This window comes from Centroberyx gerrardi, chromosome 9, assembly GCF_048128805.1.
Source record: "Centroberyx gerrardi isolate f3 chromosome 9, fCenGer3.hap1.cur.20231027, whole genome shotgun sequence".
Taxonomy (NCBI): Eukaryota; Metazoa; Chordata; class Actinopteri; order Beryciformes; family Berycidae; genus Centroberyx; species Centroberyx gerrardi.
In genome coordinates this window covers 23,009,627-23,026,035 of record NC_136005.1, presented here as the reverse complement: position 1 = coordinate 23,026,035, position 16,409 = coordinate 23,009,627, and the positions used below count along the sequence as shown (strand labels likewise).

General features: G+C 45.0%; 2 protein-coding genes across 5 annotated transcripts in view; one reads left to right on the top strand and one right to left on the bottom strand.

Moving 5' to 3' along the window:
- The window catches only part of c9h1orf53 (chromosome 9 C1orf53 homolog), a 485,525-nt gene that overhangs the window by 454,607 nt on the left and 14,509 nt on the right, over nt 1–16,409 (top strand). The gene's annotated exons all lie outside the window — the stretch shown is intronic.
- Nucleotides 1–16,409, bottom strand: part of dennd1b (DENN/MADD domain containing 1B) — a 104,464-nt gene that overhangs the window by 79,744 nt on the left and 8,311 nt on the right. For all 4 annotated transcript variants that reach the window (XR_013505108.1, XM_078285831.1, XM_071906927.2 and 1 more), the window contains exon 3: nt 5,044–5,087. Coding sequence is in view for 3 of the 4 variants with exons in the window: in XM_078285831.1 (XP_078141957.1) it covers nt 5,044–5,087 (44 nt within the window). In the remaining variant the exon portion in view is untranslated. The remainder of the gene's footprint in view (nt 1–5,043; nt 5,088–16,409) is intronic.

The following is a 16,409-nucleotide window of genomic DNA, read 5'->3' as shown; positions in this document are numbered from 1 at the left end:
AAGCTTCCCTCCTTTACCTCAACCTCTCAGACCCATGCTACCTCACCCACTACCCCCACCCAATCGCCCTCTCTCCCCTAGTGCCCCTTCCCTGCCTCCCCCACCCAGGGCCAGTCCAGGGCTGTGGCCACCAATCACAGCATGTCAGGCAGCCTCTCCTGATGGAGCATTGTGTCAAAGCAACACTCAGAACTGCTCTGAGGTTGAAACCTCAAGAGACCCCTCTCTCTCTCTCTCTTTCTCTCTCTCTCTCTCTTTCTCCTTTCTATGTCTTTCTATCCCTCCATCTCTGTCTGGCTGCTGACACACTGAGACTTAGGGCAGAGATGGATTCACAGGACTACAAAACAAAACCCACCCTAAAACACTTTAACACTGTTAAAAAACAGCTGATGTTGCCGATGTTCCTTGCATTTCTGGTTTGAAATGTAAGGTACATCTTATTTGGTGGTGTATTTTTCTTATTCCTGCAGATAATCAGCCAAACGCAGACGATGTGATGTCACTACAAGATGCAGCGTCGCTACAATTATTACAACTATCCAAAACCTCAACTGTAAACATCAGGTTTTGGTGTCAGTCCCTCAGAAGCAAAAAGTAAGGGCTTCTTTCTAGAGCCACCATTTTGCATCAACGTTCAGCAATCAAACAGGGAGAAATCCATCACAGAAGAGGAAGAGATACCAATTTCTACACTGACAGCCTCAATAGACCAGAATGCAATGCAGCAACAAGACAGGTCGCGTTTTGGGCAAGGGGGGTGACACTGTTTTTTTTTTTTCTCAATTGGAAAAACTCTCACTCCATTATTGCGATTGCTCTCTCTCCACCTACATGTACTGAATGCAACAAGTTTGCGCCTGTTTTCTAGGGGTTGTTGAAAGGCATTCTGGGAAATGCAGGAAATCACTAACTGAAGTAGAAGTAACCAAGGCGGGTAGAGGAAAAGTGGGTACACCAAAATGTAAATTCATCACAAAATAACTCCTGGAAAGCACTGAACATCACAAATTGATATATAACAAGGTATCTGAGGGTGGATTTTTTCTTTAAGTGTTGTACCGCACCAACTGAAACTCCAGCATAAATGAAAAACAGCATGTTATATGGTCAACCCGATGAAGTATGCAGCGGGCAAATCGGAAGTGCCTCATTAAAATTCATGGCCACAGAGAGTACGTTTGACACTAGTTCATGGCTGAGAGAAGACCTTACGGTAACAGCTATTCATATTTTAATATTTCCTGTATTGCTCTATGGCTATGATGCTGCAACAAGACGGGCAGAAAACTGCAGTTTAGGTGTAATTTGCAATTTCCTGCAACAGCCACTTGTGAGAGAAAATAGGAGATAAGCTCTTCGGTAACAGGAAGGTTGATGAAATTATACGGAGAGAGGGAGGGAGGGAGGGAGGGAGGGAGTAAGCAAGAGATACAAAGGGGACAGAAGGGAGGGAGGCAGGGAAAGAGGGGAAAAAGAGGGACAACGTATGTGTGTGTGTGTGTGTGTGTGTGTGTGTGTGTGTGTGTGTGTGTGGAGTATAGCCAGAAGATGGACTGGAACAGGTGATAGTAAGAACTCAAAGACACTAAATAGACAGAAAACGGCCATATGTGCCTGTAGGGTACGGCTAACTGGCTAGTGATGCTACGAGGTGTTCTTTATGATTTCCGTTCTCACTGCAAACTTGTCGGTCCTTAATATTTTACGGTGGGTTGACACAGTCGTGACAGCCAAATACATTGAAGTAGTAAACATCACGACAGGCCAACAAATAAATAAATAAATAAATAAACAGAAGGACAAACAGACAAATACATAGATAAACAGATACACAGATATATAAATAAATGAATAAATGTTTAGTGCTGGAGCATTGCCAACTCTAAATATGTATTTTTGCCTGTAGTCTTGGGTGGGCTGAGAAGTGTAATATTTTCAGGGACGTGACCCTGTATGTGTATCTATGTGTCAGTATCATAACTTTTTTTTTTTTAAGATTTTGGAGTTGCTTGTAATTTCTACAAGTTTCCAAATGGTCATCTGTTCATGAAACTTGCTGAATGTTTATCATATTATTCTCTGTCCTCTACAGAGAAGTGGGCCTTCTGTATACCACACTGTGGTTTACTAGGAAGTGACTGGCAGAACCATTTTCTGTGTGTGTGTGTGTGTGTGTGTGTGTGTGTGTGTGTGTGTGTGTGTATGAGTGTGTTTGTTCTGTCTGTGTGTTTTTTTCCAGAACTTTGGGATGAGATCTGAGAGGAAACGGACAGATTTCCATCTGTCTGCTTCATTTGCAAAAAAAAAAAAAAATCCCTTCTTGCGATTCAAATATATGCTTTAGCCCTCTCTCTCTTCTCCCTTTCCATCTCTCCATCTCTCTCTCTCTCTCTCCCTCTCTCTCTCTCTCCAAATGGCATCTGCGGATGACCAGGGCATCAAGAGTCTCAGGGGCTGAGGGAGGAAGGGGGGGTGGGGGCGTGGGGGGGGAGCAGGAGGGAAAAAGAAAAAGAGCTAGAAGAGAGAGAGAGAGAGAGAGAGAGAAAGAGGGAGCGAGCGCCTCTCACTTCATATTTCCCCAGCACCACCCCGGCGTGCCAGCCAGCCTGCAGTCTGTTCTCCTTTGAGCTTCTATTCTACCACAGAACAGAAAAAAAATCAATTCATATTTCCATAATCCACACTCCTGTCTGTCTGCCTGTCTTCGCCTCTCCCCTCTACTCCCCTCCCTCCTCCTCTCTCTCTCTCTCCCTCTCTCTCTCTCTCCCTCTCTCTCTCCCTCTCCCTCTCCCTCTCCCCTGGGGTAGACTAACCCCCTCCACCCCGATCCTACGGCCTACAAATGTCATTACGCTGAGCAACAATAACGGGCTAAACAAAAGGAGGCCTTGCTCTGAGCTCTGAGCCCCTCTGTGGAGACTGTTGGCTGCTGCTGCCATATGCTGGCCAGCCCGGGCCACAGAAAGAGAGAGAGACGGTGGCTACAGAGGACTCCAGCCTCCAGCCCCACAAAGGAGGAAAGGAGCCCTAATCCTGGTAATGAGGCCCGTGAATACAGCCTTTATGTATACGGGGGAAAGGGCCAATCCCTCTGTACACAGCACGCTAACTAGCCATCTTAAGGGCCATCTTATCCACACAAACGATCTGGTCGACAACAGAATGAAAGAAAGACGAGGTGTGTTGGGGGGGGGGGGGGGGGGGGGGGGGGGGGCGGGGGGGCTGAAGAAAAAGACACTTTGGAGAAGGGGATGAGGCAGGCCCCATGTCACCACATCCAGCGTGTTGTATCGTTTTCATTTCGCTGGATTTCTTTTTTCTATTTCTGATGTTCTTTTTGCTACCTTTCCTTCCACCTCCCTTTTCCTCGCCCTGTCTCTGTTTAAGTCTGTAATTCTCGCTCACACTCTCGTTCGCTCACTCACTCTATCTCTCTTACACTGATAGCATGCTCTGGTTCTTGTGGGGCAGGCAGACATCGCCTGAAGCGTCTTCCTACTAACCCGTTGATTCCTCAAAGTGGATCAGAGAGGCCGGAGAGCTGTTTAAACTCAGTGGCTCGGCTGCTGCGGTGAGAGATGGTTAGCCTACGCACATACAGCTCTCTCTCTCTCTCTCTCTCTAGTTTATTCATTTGTCCATTTCTTCCCTTCTTCCAGTCACGGGCTGCTGCAGTCTGCTGTCCAGTGCTTCGCTCCAGGACCTGTTTTGTGCTGCGACTGATTTTGGCACAAAAACAATATGTTGCACATCTCTCTTTCCTTCTCTCCAATCCCTCTCTTCTGCCGTTCTTAGACTAGCTATGATATGCCGGTGTAAAAGTCACACACAACTCACACACTGCCTGAGAAGCCACAGCAACAGAGAGCAGGAGTCATGGATCACATGCTGGAGCAACGACAGGAGAATGATTCATCCTAATCTATTTACGGAGAGATGTGCATGATATAGTTGGATATAAATACACATGTTATTATATGTTGTGTGATGGTTTTGATCAAGTTGGACATAAGTACACTGTCATTCTCTGAAGGTGAAGTCCAAGAGAAACAACATAAGACACCCAGAGGATTTTGTGGTGTGTTTTTTTACGAGGCTAAAGAGCAGGCCTTTTAAATACAGGGAAACTTAAAACCAGTTTTATATTAGTCCAAAAATATATTTGCATATGTGCGTGCTTGTGCCGTCCCTCTAAGACAAATGATCGGACTTGTGATTGGCCAAAGCATCCTCATCCAAAAGGCAATATTTTAACCACGGAGAGATTTTGAGGTGTACATAACATTGCAATACTTACCTCTGACTGGTTTTGGAATTCAGAACATATAGTGTGCCAAAAACATATTTCAAAACAGCTGCCTATTTGGCTTTTAGATTGAAAATGAGCCCGATAATGCTGCAAATGTGAAACAAAAGGAAGCAGAGGTAGAATGAAAAAAAGGAGAGATAACCGGATAATGAGAGAGAGAAAGCAAGAGAGAAAGAAACAGAGAGAGAGAGAGAGAGAGAGAGAGAGAGAGAGAGAAGGGAAAACAGAGGTGTGCATTCCTGTCACGGTTGCATGATAATTACTGATTCGTCAGTTATTGAAGACCTGCTCACTGCTTTTCATTACCAGCAACAGACGCACAGTGAGACAGAGAGAGAGACAGAGAGAGGAAGAGGGAGAGAGGGAGAGAGAGAGAGAGAGAGAGAGAGAGAGAGAGAGAGAGAGAGAGAGAGAGAGAGAGAAGGGGAAGAAGAAGTGAGGAGGAAGAGGAGGAGAGTGGTGGTGGTGGTGGTGATAGGTGGGGGGAGGTTACCACAGGATGGCAGGGTGAGTGAGGGCATTAGGAAAGGAGGGAGAGGGGAGAGGAGGAGGTGGAGGTTGTCTGTAACAGTGAACGAGTGAGAGGAAGACAGCCAGAGAGAGAGAGAGACAGAGAGAAGGAGAGAGAGAGACAGAGACAGAGAGAGAGAGGTGAGAGAGAGGAGAGAGAGAGAGAGAGAGAGAGAGAGAGAGAGAGAGAGAGAATGAAAAAGAGGAGAGTGTGTTCCAACCTGGTCTGTGTGGTCCTGGGGGAAGCTCCACAGCACGGCTGGATCTAGAGGTAATTGACAGACAGCATTAATCAGCGGGTGAGAAACACACCGTCTTCGCTAGCTGCCTCAGAACACATACATATTAATGAGAGGGGTGGGGGCAAGGGTGGCTGCTGCGAGTCGGCGCAGGCACACGCACACACACACACACACACACACACACACAGACTTGCACTTATATGCTCACACACACACACACACACACACACACACACACACACAGAGTAGCATACACAGTGAGAGACAAGAGAAAGAGAGCCTAGGCTCTATGCGCTCTAAATATGCAAATCTATATTCTCCATGTAGATATGATAGGCTATATTATACACCACATCATGCATGTTTGAGAAAATCATATCCACACATACTCAAGTTAATTCGCTCATTTATTCGTACATTGATACTAGTCTGGCTATTATATGGATAGATGTAAGCTCAGCTAAAAGGTTTATAATGGTAACAGGGGTTTGGGTGGCCTGGGTTTGTGATTATTTTTATTTTTTTTAGCAGTAAACTATGACCGCAACTATGGGACATGGAATATTCATTCTTATTTAGTAATCTATAAAGGAACGTACTATTTATGAAAGGCTTCTAATATGTAATAAAAAATAGGCTACTTAAAACAAAGAGTATTACAAATACTTTTTAATTGTCTTAGGGCTGGAGGGCTGATATTAGGGCAATAGAGCTAGGCAATGTTAACCAAAGATAGAATTGGCAAATAAGACTAATTGAAAAAAGTTGCCCGTCTACTGTTAGCCTTTAAAACTATTAGAGTGTGTAATTATTGGAGCTAGCTTATATGCAACTGATCACCTCTAAACAGCCAATCTCAGAGAAAAGTAAGCCTCGCTTCTCTTAGGCTTATACTATGAAGTTGAAAGGAAGCGGCCACCCAGCCGTAGCCTGAACACAGGGGTCTCTGGTAAACATGGCTTCCACGGCTCTAAGGTCACCCTGTGACCTCAGCAGGAACAGCAAGGAGTTGAAGAGACAAGCTCTCACATGCCAAGTTCACTGTCATGGACATACCATGAGCCTACAGGCTCCTGAGCAAACTCACCATCTGCCTAAACAAAGTTGGCTGGCTGAACTAGAGTGAAACTGGAAGTATCAAGCCTCACGATATCCAACATATTTCAATCCTAGGAAAAATAACAGCTACATTTTGAACAGGCGTAAATCATGAAAGATGTTTAATTTAGTTCAAATATCTATAATCATTTCCACAAGGCCTATATATTTGGTTATGATCCTGGCCTAGGCATATATCCAATAGCTTACTGTAGTTATTTATGAGTAGACAACACCAGAGACCACCAGTACTTTAGGAAGGAGGACCTGCAAGAATAAATAACACTTACAGTAGCTTCATGGCTAACACTCCCGAGGACGCCAGACAGAGAGAGACACACACAATGGACAAACGGATGACAGGACGCAGCGGACAGAATCAAAGATGCCTTACATAATCCTATTGGATAATTTCACGGGCCCCATCTTGAAAAGAGCGGCACAAGAAAAAAAAAAAAAAAAAAGCAGAGCTCTCAGCTCTATACTCCAACTCCATCACAACCCCACCCCCCTTCCCCCTACCCTATGATCCGCCACAGTTAGGGCAATTTTATGCTGATTTTCTGGGTGAGAGGATGGGAACCGCTGCCTGAGAGAGCGATACAGGACAGAGGGAGAAGGCCTGGAGGAGAACGACGGAGAAAAGAGGACAGAAGAGGGCAGACGAGGTAGAGGGGAAAGAGGGGGAAAAGCAGTGAGAGACAGTGAGAGAACAGAGGAGAAACACAAAATAGAAGAAGGCGGAGGAAGAAGGTTGAAGGAAGGAAGGAAGGAGGGAAGGCATACTATCTAGACTTAAGTACCTCGGGGCCTGTATGCCACCTCTAAGAATAGGAGTACTGATGTAAGATCATGTCACGTGACCAAATGAACTCCACTGCTGCTTAAAAGACAAACCCGCCCCAAATCAGCACTCCCATTCCAAGACATTTCATACATATGGACCCAAGTATCTCCAATCCAGTGCAGACTCAGATGGAGGGAGAGGGAGAGAGAGGGGGGGATAAATAAAGAGAGCGGAGGAGGGAGAAAAAGGTGAGGTATAACAACACACCAAACACTTCACTCGTCTCATGCACCTAAGGACATATAAGAAATTCAGAGCACTACCGAGCATCTTCCTTTCTTATTCTTCTCTCGCCTTTCCTCTCTATCCTGTGCGCTCTTATTCTCTCTATTCTGCTGTACCTCCAGATTTCTCTGCCAATCTTTCCCCCTCTTGCTCCTCCACAACTCACCACCTTTCCTCTCTCCCCCTCTCTTTCCTATCCTTTCTTCTCCTCCATTTCTCTTTTTGCCCTCATAATTCTCCCTAGCTCCCCATCCTGCTTTCTCCTGCCTTTTCTTACCCATATTCCTCTCTTCCTCTCGCTCACTTTTCTCTTTTCTTTCCATTCCTGCCTCATTTTGCAGCCCTCGCTCTCTCCCTGCCTTTCTTTCTTTCTCTCCATCCCACCCTCCCCTGCAGCCCTCTATCCTCCTTGCTCTCTCTTTCTCCTCCCTCCCTCCCTCCCTCCCTCCCTCTGGCCAGGCTGGGCGTGTGGTGGACACAAGGGGGGGGCCTGAAGGGGGTTAAGGCTGAAAGTTGAAGGTTACAGAGGTGAAGAGGACCCCCGCCGCTCCGCCAGGGGACACAAATGTCACCATGACAGATCCTGCACTGGTTAATCCGCCCTCCCCTCCCTCCCTCTGCCTCTCTCTCTCACACACACACACACACACACACACACACACACACACACACACACACACACACACACACACTAGAGCTGCATGATATCTACTGAAAACCAAAAAAGTCATATTGCGATTAATTTTGTGAATACTGCAATTGCAATGTGAACTGTGAAACATGCAGCTTTTTTCTACATCATTTTCTTTTCAGCACAGAACTATTTGGAGGTGACATGCTAATGCTTAGAATTTGCTCAGTTTGAATATAACTGAATTTCTTCAACATGCAGCTTGATTCGCAGGGCAGAGATTCTGCACAGCCACGTAAAACATGAGTCCATACTAAATATATTTCTCTCTGCAGCCTCTTGGGATTCAGAGTTTTTGGAACCTTACATCTCCAAAAAGTCAACTTTTCAGGAACCGATGGGAACTAGTTGATTTCCCCATGAATAGCCATGCATTATATAAATGCATTGTTATCAATATTTTGGCTTGGTTGCAGGGTCATAAACATTTTCTGCACATGGGAGACAATGGTAGCTGTCAATTACAATATTACAATTACAATTACAATTACAATAAAAAAAAAGTTGGACAGACACACACACACACACACACACACACACACACACACACACACACACACACACAGCTAATAATATCTTTTTGCTTGACCCTCTCCAGGGAGTTCAGATACAGAACAGCACCCCTGGAACTGGTTCAGTGCCTTGCTCAAGGGCACTTCAGCAGGACAGATGCTTGCCAACATGCAATCACTGTATGGGAGCTTTTACCGTTCCTCCTAACCTAACCAACATGACCTGCTCTTTCATACTTCTGTCTTGCAAACTTTGTTAGGCCTGCCTGCATACTCCATGGGCTTGTCAGGCCCGGGCCTGTATCACCTTATCACTATCAAAGCTAAAAATGCATGGGATTCAAAATGTGTTTATTGTATTTCCTAAAGTTGACAAAATCTATAAAGAGCTGTTGCAAACTGTGTAAACACAGTCCATATGACATGACACCAGTGACAGGCAGAGTGACAAGGGGAAAACAACCTATAGCATATTTCGGCCTTGTAGAGTGCAAACAAATCCAGTGGGTGCGAATTGAATTGAAATCACCTATCTGGAGTTAGATTCCTCTCTTCACACCCCAGGAAATGGAGGTGGGCAAATGTGATGGCAAGCTCAAGCAGTGACCATTGGTCTCTCAACACTGTTTGCAATGTGTGTGTGTGTTTGTGCGCAAATGTGTACTGTATGTGTAAATGTGTGTGTTTACACAGAGCGATAGCAAGCTCAGGAGTGCATATATAGCATGTCCATTGATCCCTGTGGGCTTCAAGCGTGGCTGACCTCCAACAGCCGCCACGGGGGCAACATGCAGGCGGCCCCCGAGCCGTGACACAGATACTGTGTGTGGTGTGTGTGTGTGTATGTGTGTATGTGTGTATGTGTTTGTATGTGTGTGTGTGTGTGTGTGTGTGTGTGTGGTGAGGGGGGTGTCACAAATCAATGTTTTGGCCGTTGCTGAGATGCCTGTCTTTAAAGGTCGATACAATGAGCTTTGATAGGGGCTGAGGGAGAGGGAGAGGTGCAGGAGAGGAGGTAGTCAACGGGTTTTAGTGGGGGTGATGGAGAGGCTACAGCGTGTGGGGGGGGTCTACAGTAGGTGAGTGAAGGAGGCAGCTGAAAGTAAGGAAAAGGGGAGGAAAAGAAGAAGGGGAGGGGGAAGACGGGAAGGGTTAATAGGTGAGGGGTTGAGGGAGTTGGGGAGAAGGAAAGGTGGAGAAGGGGCAAGGTGAGGGGGGAGAGGCGCGAGGGGAGGACGGAGCAAGGAGGCTAAAGAGGAGAGGGAGGGAGGAGAAAGGAGGGTTAATAGGTGAGGGGTGCTGGGAGCTGAGAGAGGGGCAACAGGGAAGGAGTGGGAGAATGAAGGGGGGAGGTAAAGGAAGAGATGGGTGGATTGAGTAAGAGAGGGAGGCAGGTAGACTAAAAAGAAGACGTTAGTAAGAGCTACATGCTACTGTATATCTGCACTGATGCATGAGCGCTACAACAAATAAGCCTACTTCTTCATCTCTCATTCTCACTTCACTTCTGTACATAAATTTAGGCTTCTTGGCACTTCCAAGTAGGCTAAAAATGAAAATGTTGGCATCTTCATCTTGGCACGAATCTATGCTTCTTGGGACTTCCAAGTAGGCTAAAATGAATCTGCTGGCAGAGGATGTCACTTCTAATGCTGCTGGCTTGAAGGAAAAGTTGGCTCATGACACCAGTGTGTCAAAAACCTCATACTGCCCAGCACTGCATGGCAAGTTAGTCAACTTTTAGCCATTTCATCAGAAAAGTAAAAAAGTAAAACCCAGCTCCTTCTACTTCCTTTGAATGACACAGGGTCGTATGAAAATAGAAGTGACAAAAGCATATGACACATGCAGACATACACCCACGATGCAGAAGGCTATGCTTGTGCGTAGTGTTTCTATAAGTTCATCTTAGGAGCTCAACTGCAGGGGCTTTAAGGCATCATTCTGTCTTTAAAAACTCTGGGAGATTTCAGCCAAAAAAAGACCTAACCCTAAATCCAGTGTGAATACACATTTAGATGAAGGCCCCTAGCCTATAATTCTCTATACTATGTGAATCAAACACAGACTTAGAGCCCTCATGGCCATCCAATGTTCTAAAGGCATAGAAAATGCACTTTTTTCACCTTATTCCATGAACTACTGAATGTGTGTTGTGAGTGAATAGGGGGCCTGTTTGTTAAGAAAGGCCAAATCCCATATGGTGAACAGCAGCTCCTCTGGTGAGAAGAGAGGCTGTGAAAGCCACCGGCAGCCCCTCTCCTCCATCCGTGCTCCGGAGATGAAGGGATGTAGCGCCTGCCTCTCCTTGTTCCTCCTTTCTCTCACTCCCTTTGCCTCCTCTCCTCCCTCTTTCTTGGCCAGGGGTTAAACTGCTGCACTCTAACCTCCTTGGCAATGATTTCATTCACTCTGTTTCTCTCACTCACTCTCTCTCATCTCTCAGAGATTTATTTCACAGTATGTAGTGGATTAGGCCCCCCTCGTATGCCCCCGGACAAAAGCATTGTTTTAGCACTGGTCCGTTCGCAGAAACGGGGAGGAAGCTACCGCTACTTAGCGTCCACAATACGCCCATTGTGGACACAGGGCTGGAAGGACCCTGCCTCGGAGGCCGTCTAGACTTTGAGCCCGGGCCGGTGGAAGGAACAGAGGGAGAAAATCCCATCAGCCAGTGGAGTGAAAGTTAACTAAGGTAACCTGCTGTGAACCTGATGAAGATGTCAAGCCAACATATGGCAAAAAATGTCTATTGTCAGAACAAGGAGCTTTCTTCCCTCCGAGGGAGGGTACGGTAGAGGAGGAGGAGACGAGGGGAGGCTAAAGGAAGACTGGGGGGGTTGCAGAACCTAAAGGAAGGAATAACTGTGGTGGTCATCGTTTTACTTCTGGATCAGTAGCCTTATTCTGGCTGGGAGGAGGCCCAACCCCTCTACTCACAATTAAAGGAGTAAGCAGATTAACTGGCATCTTTCAAAGGCCAGCAGAAAGAAAAACACACTCGCAGACGTTTAAAACTGGGTTTTTTTCTCCCCCTTTTGCCCATCAGCTCTCAGATTGCACACTGCAAATGGCATTACATTTCATGCTGATTTAGTGAGCATAGGTTTCGAGAAAGGAGAAACTTCTCAAACGATGATATGGTCCTTAAGTTTACTAATACTGATTGGTCACACCAGGTTGTTACAAATGAGAACTGGGGACTGATAGAAGCAGTGATAGCATGAGGTAAGCCATACACTATAGCACTGCATTAAAATACAAGAACAGAACTATGTTTGATATCAAATTAGCATCTAGGCTTAATTATATCAAAAGTGTAACAGGTTTGTGGGAAATGCTGACAGAAAGGACTCTATAGGCTAAATAATTTCATAAATAATTTACAATAACCGGCACTTCAGACTAACACATATAACACAGAGACATTGTTAAATGTAAAAAAAAAAAAATCTTCCAAAAGCTCAACACTCAAAAAATAGGTCTAGATTTGCAAATGAGTACCAAAATTCAATTCCAATACTTGAAAATTTGAATAAACAAAAAGGAAAACAACCTCTAAGGTAGAGCCTGCCTTTCCAGCCAGAGAATCAACTGGCAGGCTTCACATGTAAGAGACGCTGGCCTGGGGGATTTCTACGCCATTGCTACAGCTACATCTGAAGAAGATAAACAACATCCTCAGCCTCACTGGAAGGAGAAGAAAGAGAGAGCTGCATGGAGATGTTGTGACCCTATTAATGCCACATTAGTTGTTCCATCTTCCCAGCTATCTGAGAAGAGTGCTTCATCGGGATGAGCTGAGAGAGAGAGGGAGGGAGGAGGAGGTAGAGAGATAGGGAGAGAGAGAGACAGAAAGAGAGAAGTGGAAGCGATACTGTCTCCAGGCTAGTTGGGACGCAACCCAATTTCACAGCTTCACGAATGAGCGGCACAGCATATGGACGCAAGCTTTGTGACAGCCTCTGTGTATCACCACATATCAGCGTTGATGTTCCCAGTCAGATTCCATACTGGTCCAACATTATGTCAAACACCGGCTCCGCATGACTGCATCTTCAACACAACACACAGGCGGCGTGTTTGTTGGGGGGGGGGGTTGGCCTCTTACGCTATCAAAAAACAAACTGATATCTCCCAAGACATGAATTCTTCGTCTCCGCACTTCTCTCCAACTCTCTATCAAAATGTGATGTTCGGTTGCTGTGGATTCATTTTAGGCTAATCATTTTGAAAGATAAGTCACTATAAAATGATGTGCTCAGATTAAGCCAGAGTAATTCCTCTTTGCCAGTAAGGGACCCTGAAATGCAAGATATAACCTACATTTTTATTTCCACATAGAGAAGGAAATGTAGGCTAGACTACAGGGTTTTGATTGAAACAGCATAGGTTAATGGTGATAATTCCATTGCTGGTTGTTGGCTGGCTGGCTGAAAAACCAACCTTTCTTCAGGTAATCACACATTTCTCTCCATATGGTCCAACCATCTGCCTCAGTCAAAAAACAACATCTATAAAAAACACAGTAAATGAATAACTCTATTATTAAGCTAATATGCATAAAAAGATATGAAAATTGCCAGTAGTGAGAGTGTAGCTTTCTTTTACAAGATTTGCTTTGACTTTACCAGGCTCCATGGGAAAATTATTGAGGAAATTATTAGAGTTGGTTTTTATGACTGGGCTAGGTATTATTTTGGTTAGCCAATGAGTATAGGGACTTATTATTGGGCTTATTATTGGTTATGGTTACACAAACGTGAGTGGCGTTTCCACCGAATAAGAGACTAAATTTCTTCTTTGGGTCCACACCCCAAAAAGTTTAAGAAGGCAGGTCACTGTCAATCTGTTATTGATGCTCTGGTCTTTGAGGTGGTGGTAGCGCTATCTGTGACAACGCTGTGTGCAGCACAGCAGCTCCTTGAGGTGCTGAGAGGATCGATCTCAGTCAATGTCATATGGCACAGCACCCAGAGGCAGCTGGGTGGTGCTGATGACAGTGCAAAGCCTTGCCTTTGGCGGCTACATGCTCCGTGCCGTTCAGCTGTGATTTGAAGTTCACATGCAAAGGCTGACAGACAGACAGCTCTCAGTCAGTCAGTCAGTCTGTCAGCCAGACAGTCAGTCAATCTTTCCGCAGGGATGACAACACATCTGTATCTGTTAAAAGCGAACAATAGTGCCTAATCCTAAACACATTCACAGGGGTCTCAATGGGGCGGGGGATTGATCGACAAAACTCTGACGGACAAATACTGGGCAAACTCCATCCACCCACCAACATACCTAACCACACCCAGATACATACATACACATTCCCTAATAACCCAATTAGCTTCAATGGAAGATGTGGAAAATATCAGCTTTTGGAGAACCATAACTTTCAAGGGAATTATCTGGGATGCCCCATTAGAGGAAAAGGGCCATTGTAGTCCAAAGCATTCCAGAGTAGTTCAAGCACAGACTTAGCCTACATTATCATATTCTCTCTTGGCTATTCTCCCTTCTCATCTCTCACACAAGCCCAGCAAAATCATTTCACTCATCACACAAACTGACTACAATTAGTCATGTATTATCACAATAGTCTTATACATGAATAGCTTAAAAAAGTGTTTCTTACTACAGGGTTGGCCCCTATATGGGTTGTAGGCCTGTTTCTTTTAGGTACCCATAGGGCAAATATATGAATATGCTTAGCTTAGCTTAAGTACCAAGAGAAGCCAACATTTACTCAATTTTGGAACAACGTTTACTTAGGTTTACGCTTCACACAGGGGCAATGGCTGACAACACTGACTGCTCTCACACATCTCACCTCATAAACCAGTAATTCTGCTATGCACCTCTAGCACAGTCTGTCGGTATCACTCAGCACAGACTCCAATACCGTAGATACTGTACTCAACATGTATTATCATTTCACTTTGCTTCATTAAGCATCTTCTCTGAATCACATAGACGTTTGAAAAAGTGGGCATGGCTAACGAGTGATTCAGCAGACTGGATTAAGGCATGTCGACATGACTTGAGAAAAAAAAATGTCTACACAACTGCTTGCCTCACCTTAACCAATTCCCCTCGAGTGAGATAATCAAGGAGCATTGCCTCTTCAGGGAATATTATGAACAAGAAACTCCAAAAACGAGCGAAGTGGGAGTTTGTAAGGTGGAGGGAAAAGTGGAGGGTGAGGGAATTTGAGTGTGCACTTGTACTAAACGTTCATGGAGCATGCTCAGCCCCTCTGGGCCAATTAAATGAGAGCATGCAGCATGTATGTATGTGTGTGTGTGTGTGTGTGTGTGTGTGTGTGTGTGTGTGGTAACAAAGACTTCGTGGATGAGTCACATGATTTGCAATGACAAATGGTGAAGCAGCTCAGACGTTCACAAAGGCATCAAGATTGACCTACATTTTCTGTCTTGAAAAATGGGCCAGATCCCAAATTAAGGGCCAGTAGGGCTACTACTTGCATGTAAACGCCATCATCTTCACAGTAAGTGTGGGGTGTTAGGCAACACAGGAGCAGCCTTGACTGGAGAGACGTACCCTGAAGGCATAGCTGTTGACATGTAAATAGTGGGGCTAGAAGCTGAAATGACAGCACAGACAGTAGGCCTGTATCGCTAGTTCTGCTTGACTTGGATTTGGCCTTGGCCCAGAAATTAAGGTCTAACGGATAACAGTCTAGTTGTCAGGATATCAGTGCTCATACCATATCGATAAGTAGGTTGATTTCCTTGATACAGGGGAAAATACAGTTTTGTCTTTCCTTTAAGTATATTTGACATCAGTCTACATGACCAATACCCAGAGAGTCTGGCTGTTGAAATGCAAGCAGAAGCTATGAAGTTGGCACAATAACACTGTCTGCAGGCATGAATAATATAGCTCTGAATGAAGCCCAAAGCACAATACAATAACAATCAAATCACAGTTTCTTTTGACAACAATACAGATCTTCAGTGACAATGGGACCAGCACTGGGACTAGAAGTCGTTTTTGCTGGGACCGGCCAAACTGTTGTCATTCAAACATTCAAACAGTGGTAGAACAGAAAGGAAGTTTGTTGCAGGTGAATTGACTTGATGCTGCAGGGCGCAGGTCCCGTGTCAGCTCACTGAGTTGTTTACTTCCTTAATAATTGATTGTTCCTTCTAATAGCCACCAGCCTTGGTTTTGACCTATTCCCTTCTAATGATATACAGTAGTATAGTTCTTAAGACACCGCTGTTGAAACTACATCAGTGGTAACGTCGTTTGCCGTTTGCTTTTTCTGTTAGTCTAGGCCCGTGGTTTCCTACTGTCCAAAGACTCCTATGCATCCTCAAGACGATCTCAGAGATCCACTGCAAAATCAAAAGTCATATAATTTCACTAGCATTGTGTATCATTTGCTCATATTAACAGAATGAGTGAGACGATGCATTTCTGTATACTAAATGCTATCTGAAATAAAAAATATTCACACATGGAGGTTCCTGTGGGAAAAATCTCCAAGAAAGGGGTCCCCTGTTCTAATATGGAGGGGATCCTGGATATGAAAAGGTTAGACAGCCTCTGGTCTTAGCCATCCCTCCCACCACATTTAATAGAAGTGTGCCTGTTGATGGAGCCACGAGTACTGAGTCAACCCCAAATCCTGTTAAAATCCTGTCATCACAAAATCTGCTCAACATGACAGCCATAAATGTCAACATATTTTTCAACACTGCTTTTTCATGAAATCCCATTTGCCAGACTAGGGCAGATTAGCAGCACCGAAGCTACATTAAAACTGGAGCTACGCTAATCCTGTTCATTTGTGGGCTAAACTAGGCCACATTGGTATTACATTCATAAGAACCAGCCAATCATTGTTCTTTGACTCCGAATGAGTGGTAGTGTGTGTTTGTGAGTGTGTGTGTGTGTGTGTGTGTGTGTGTGTGTGTGTGTGTGTGTGTGTACATGCATGTGCCATCTGCTGTGC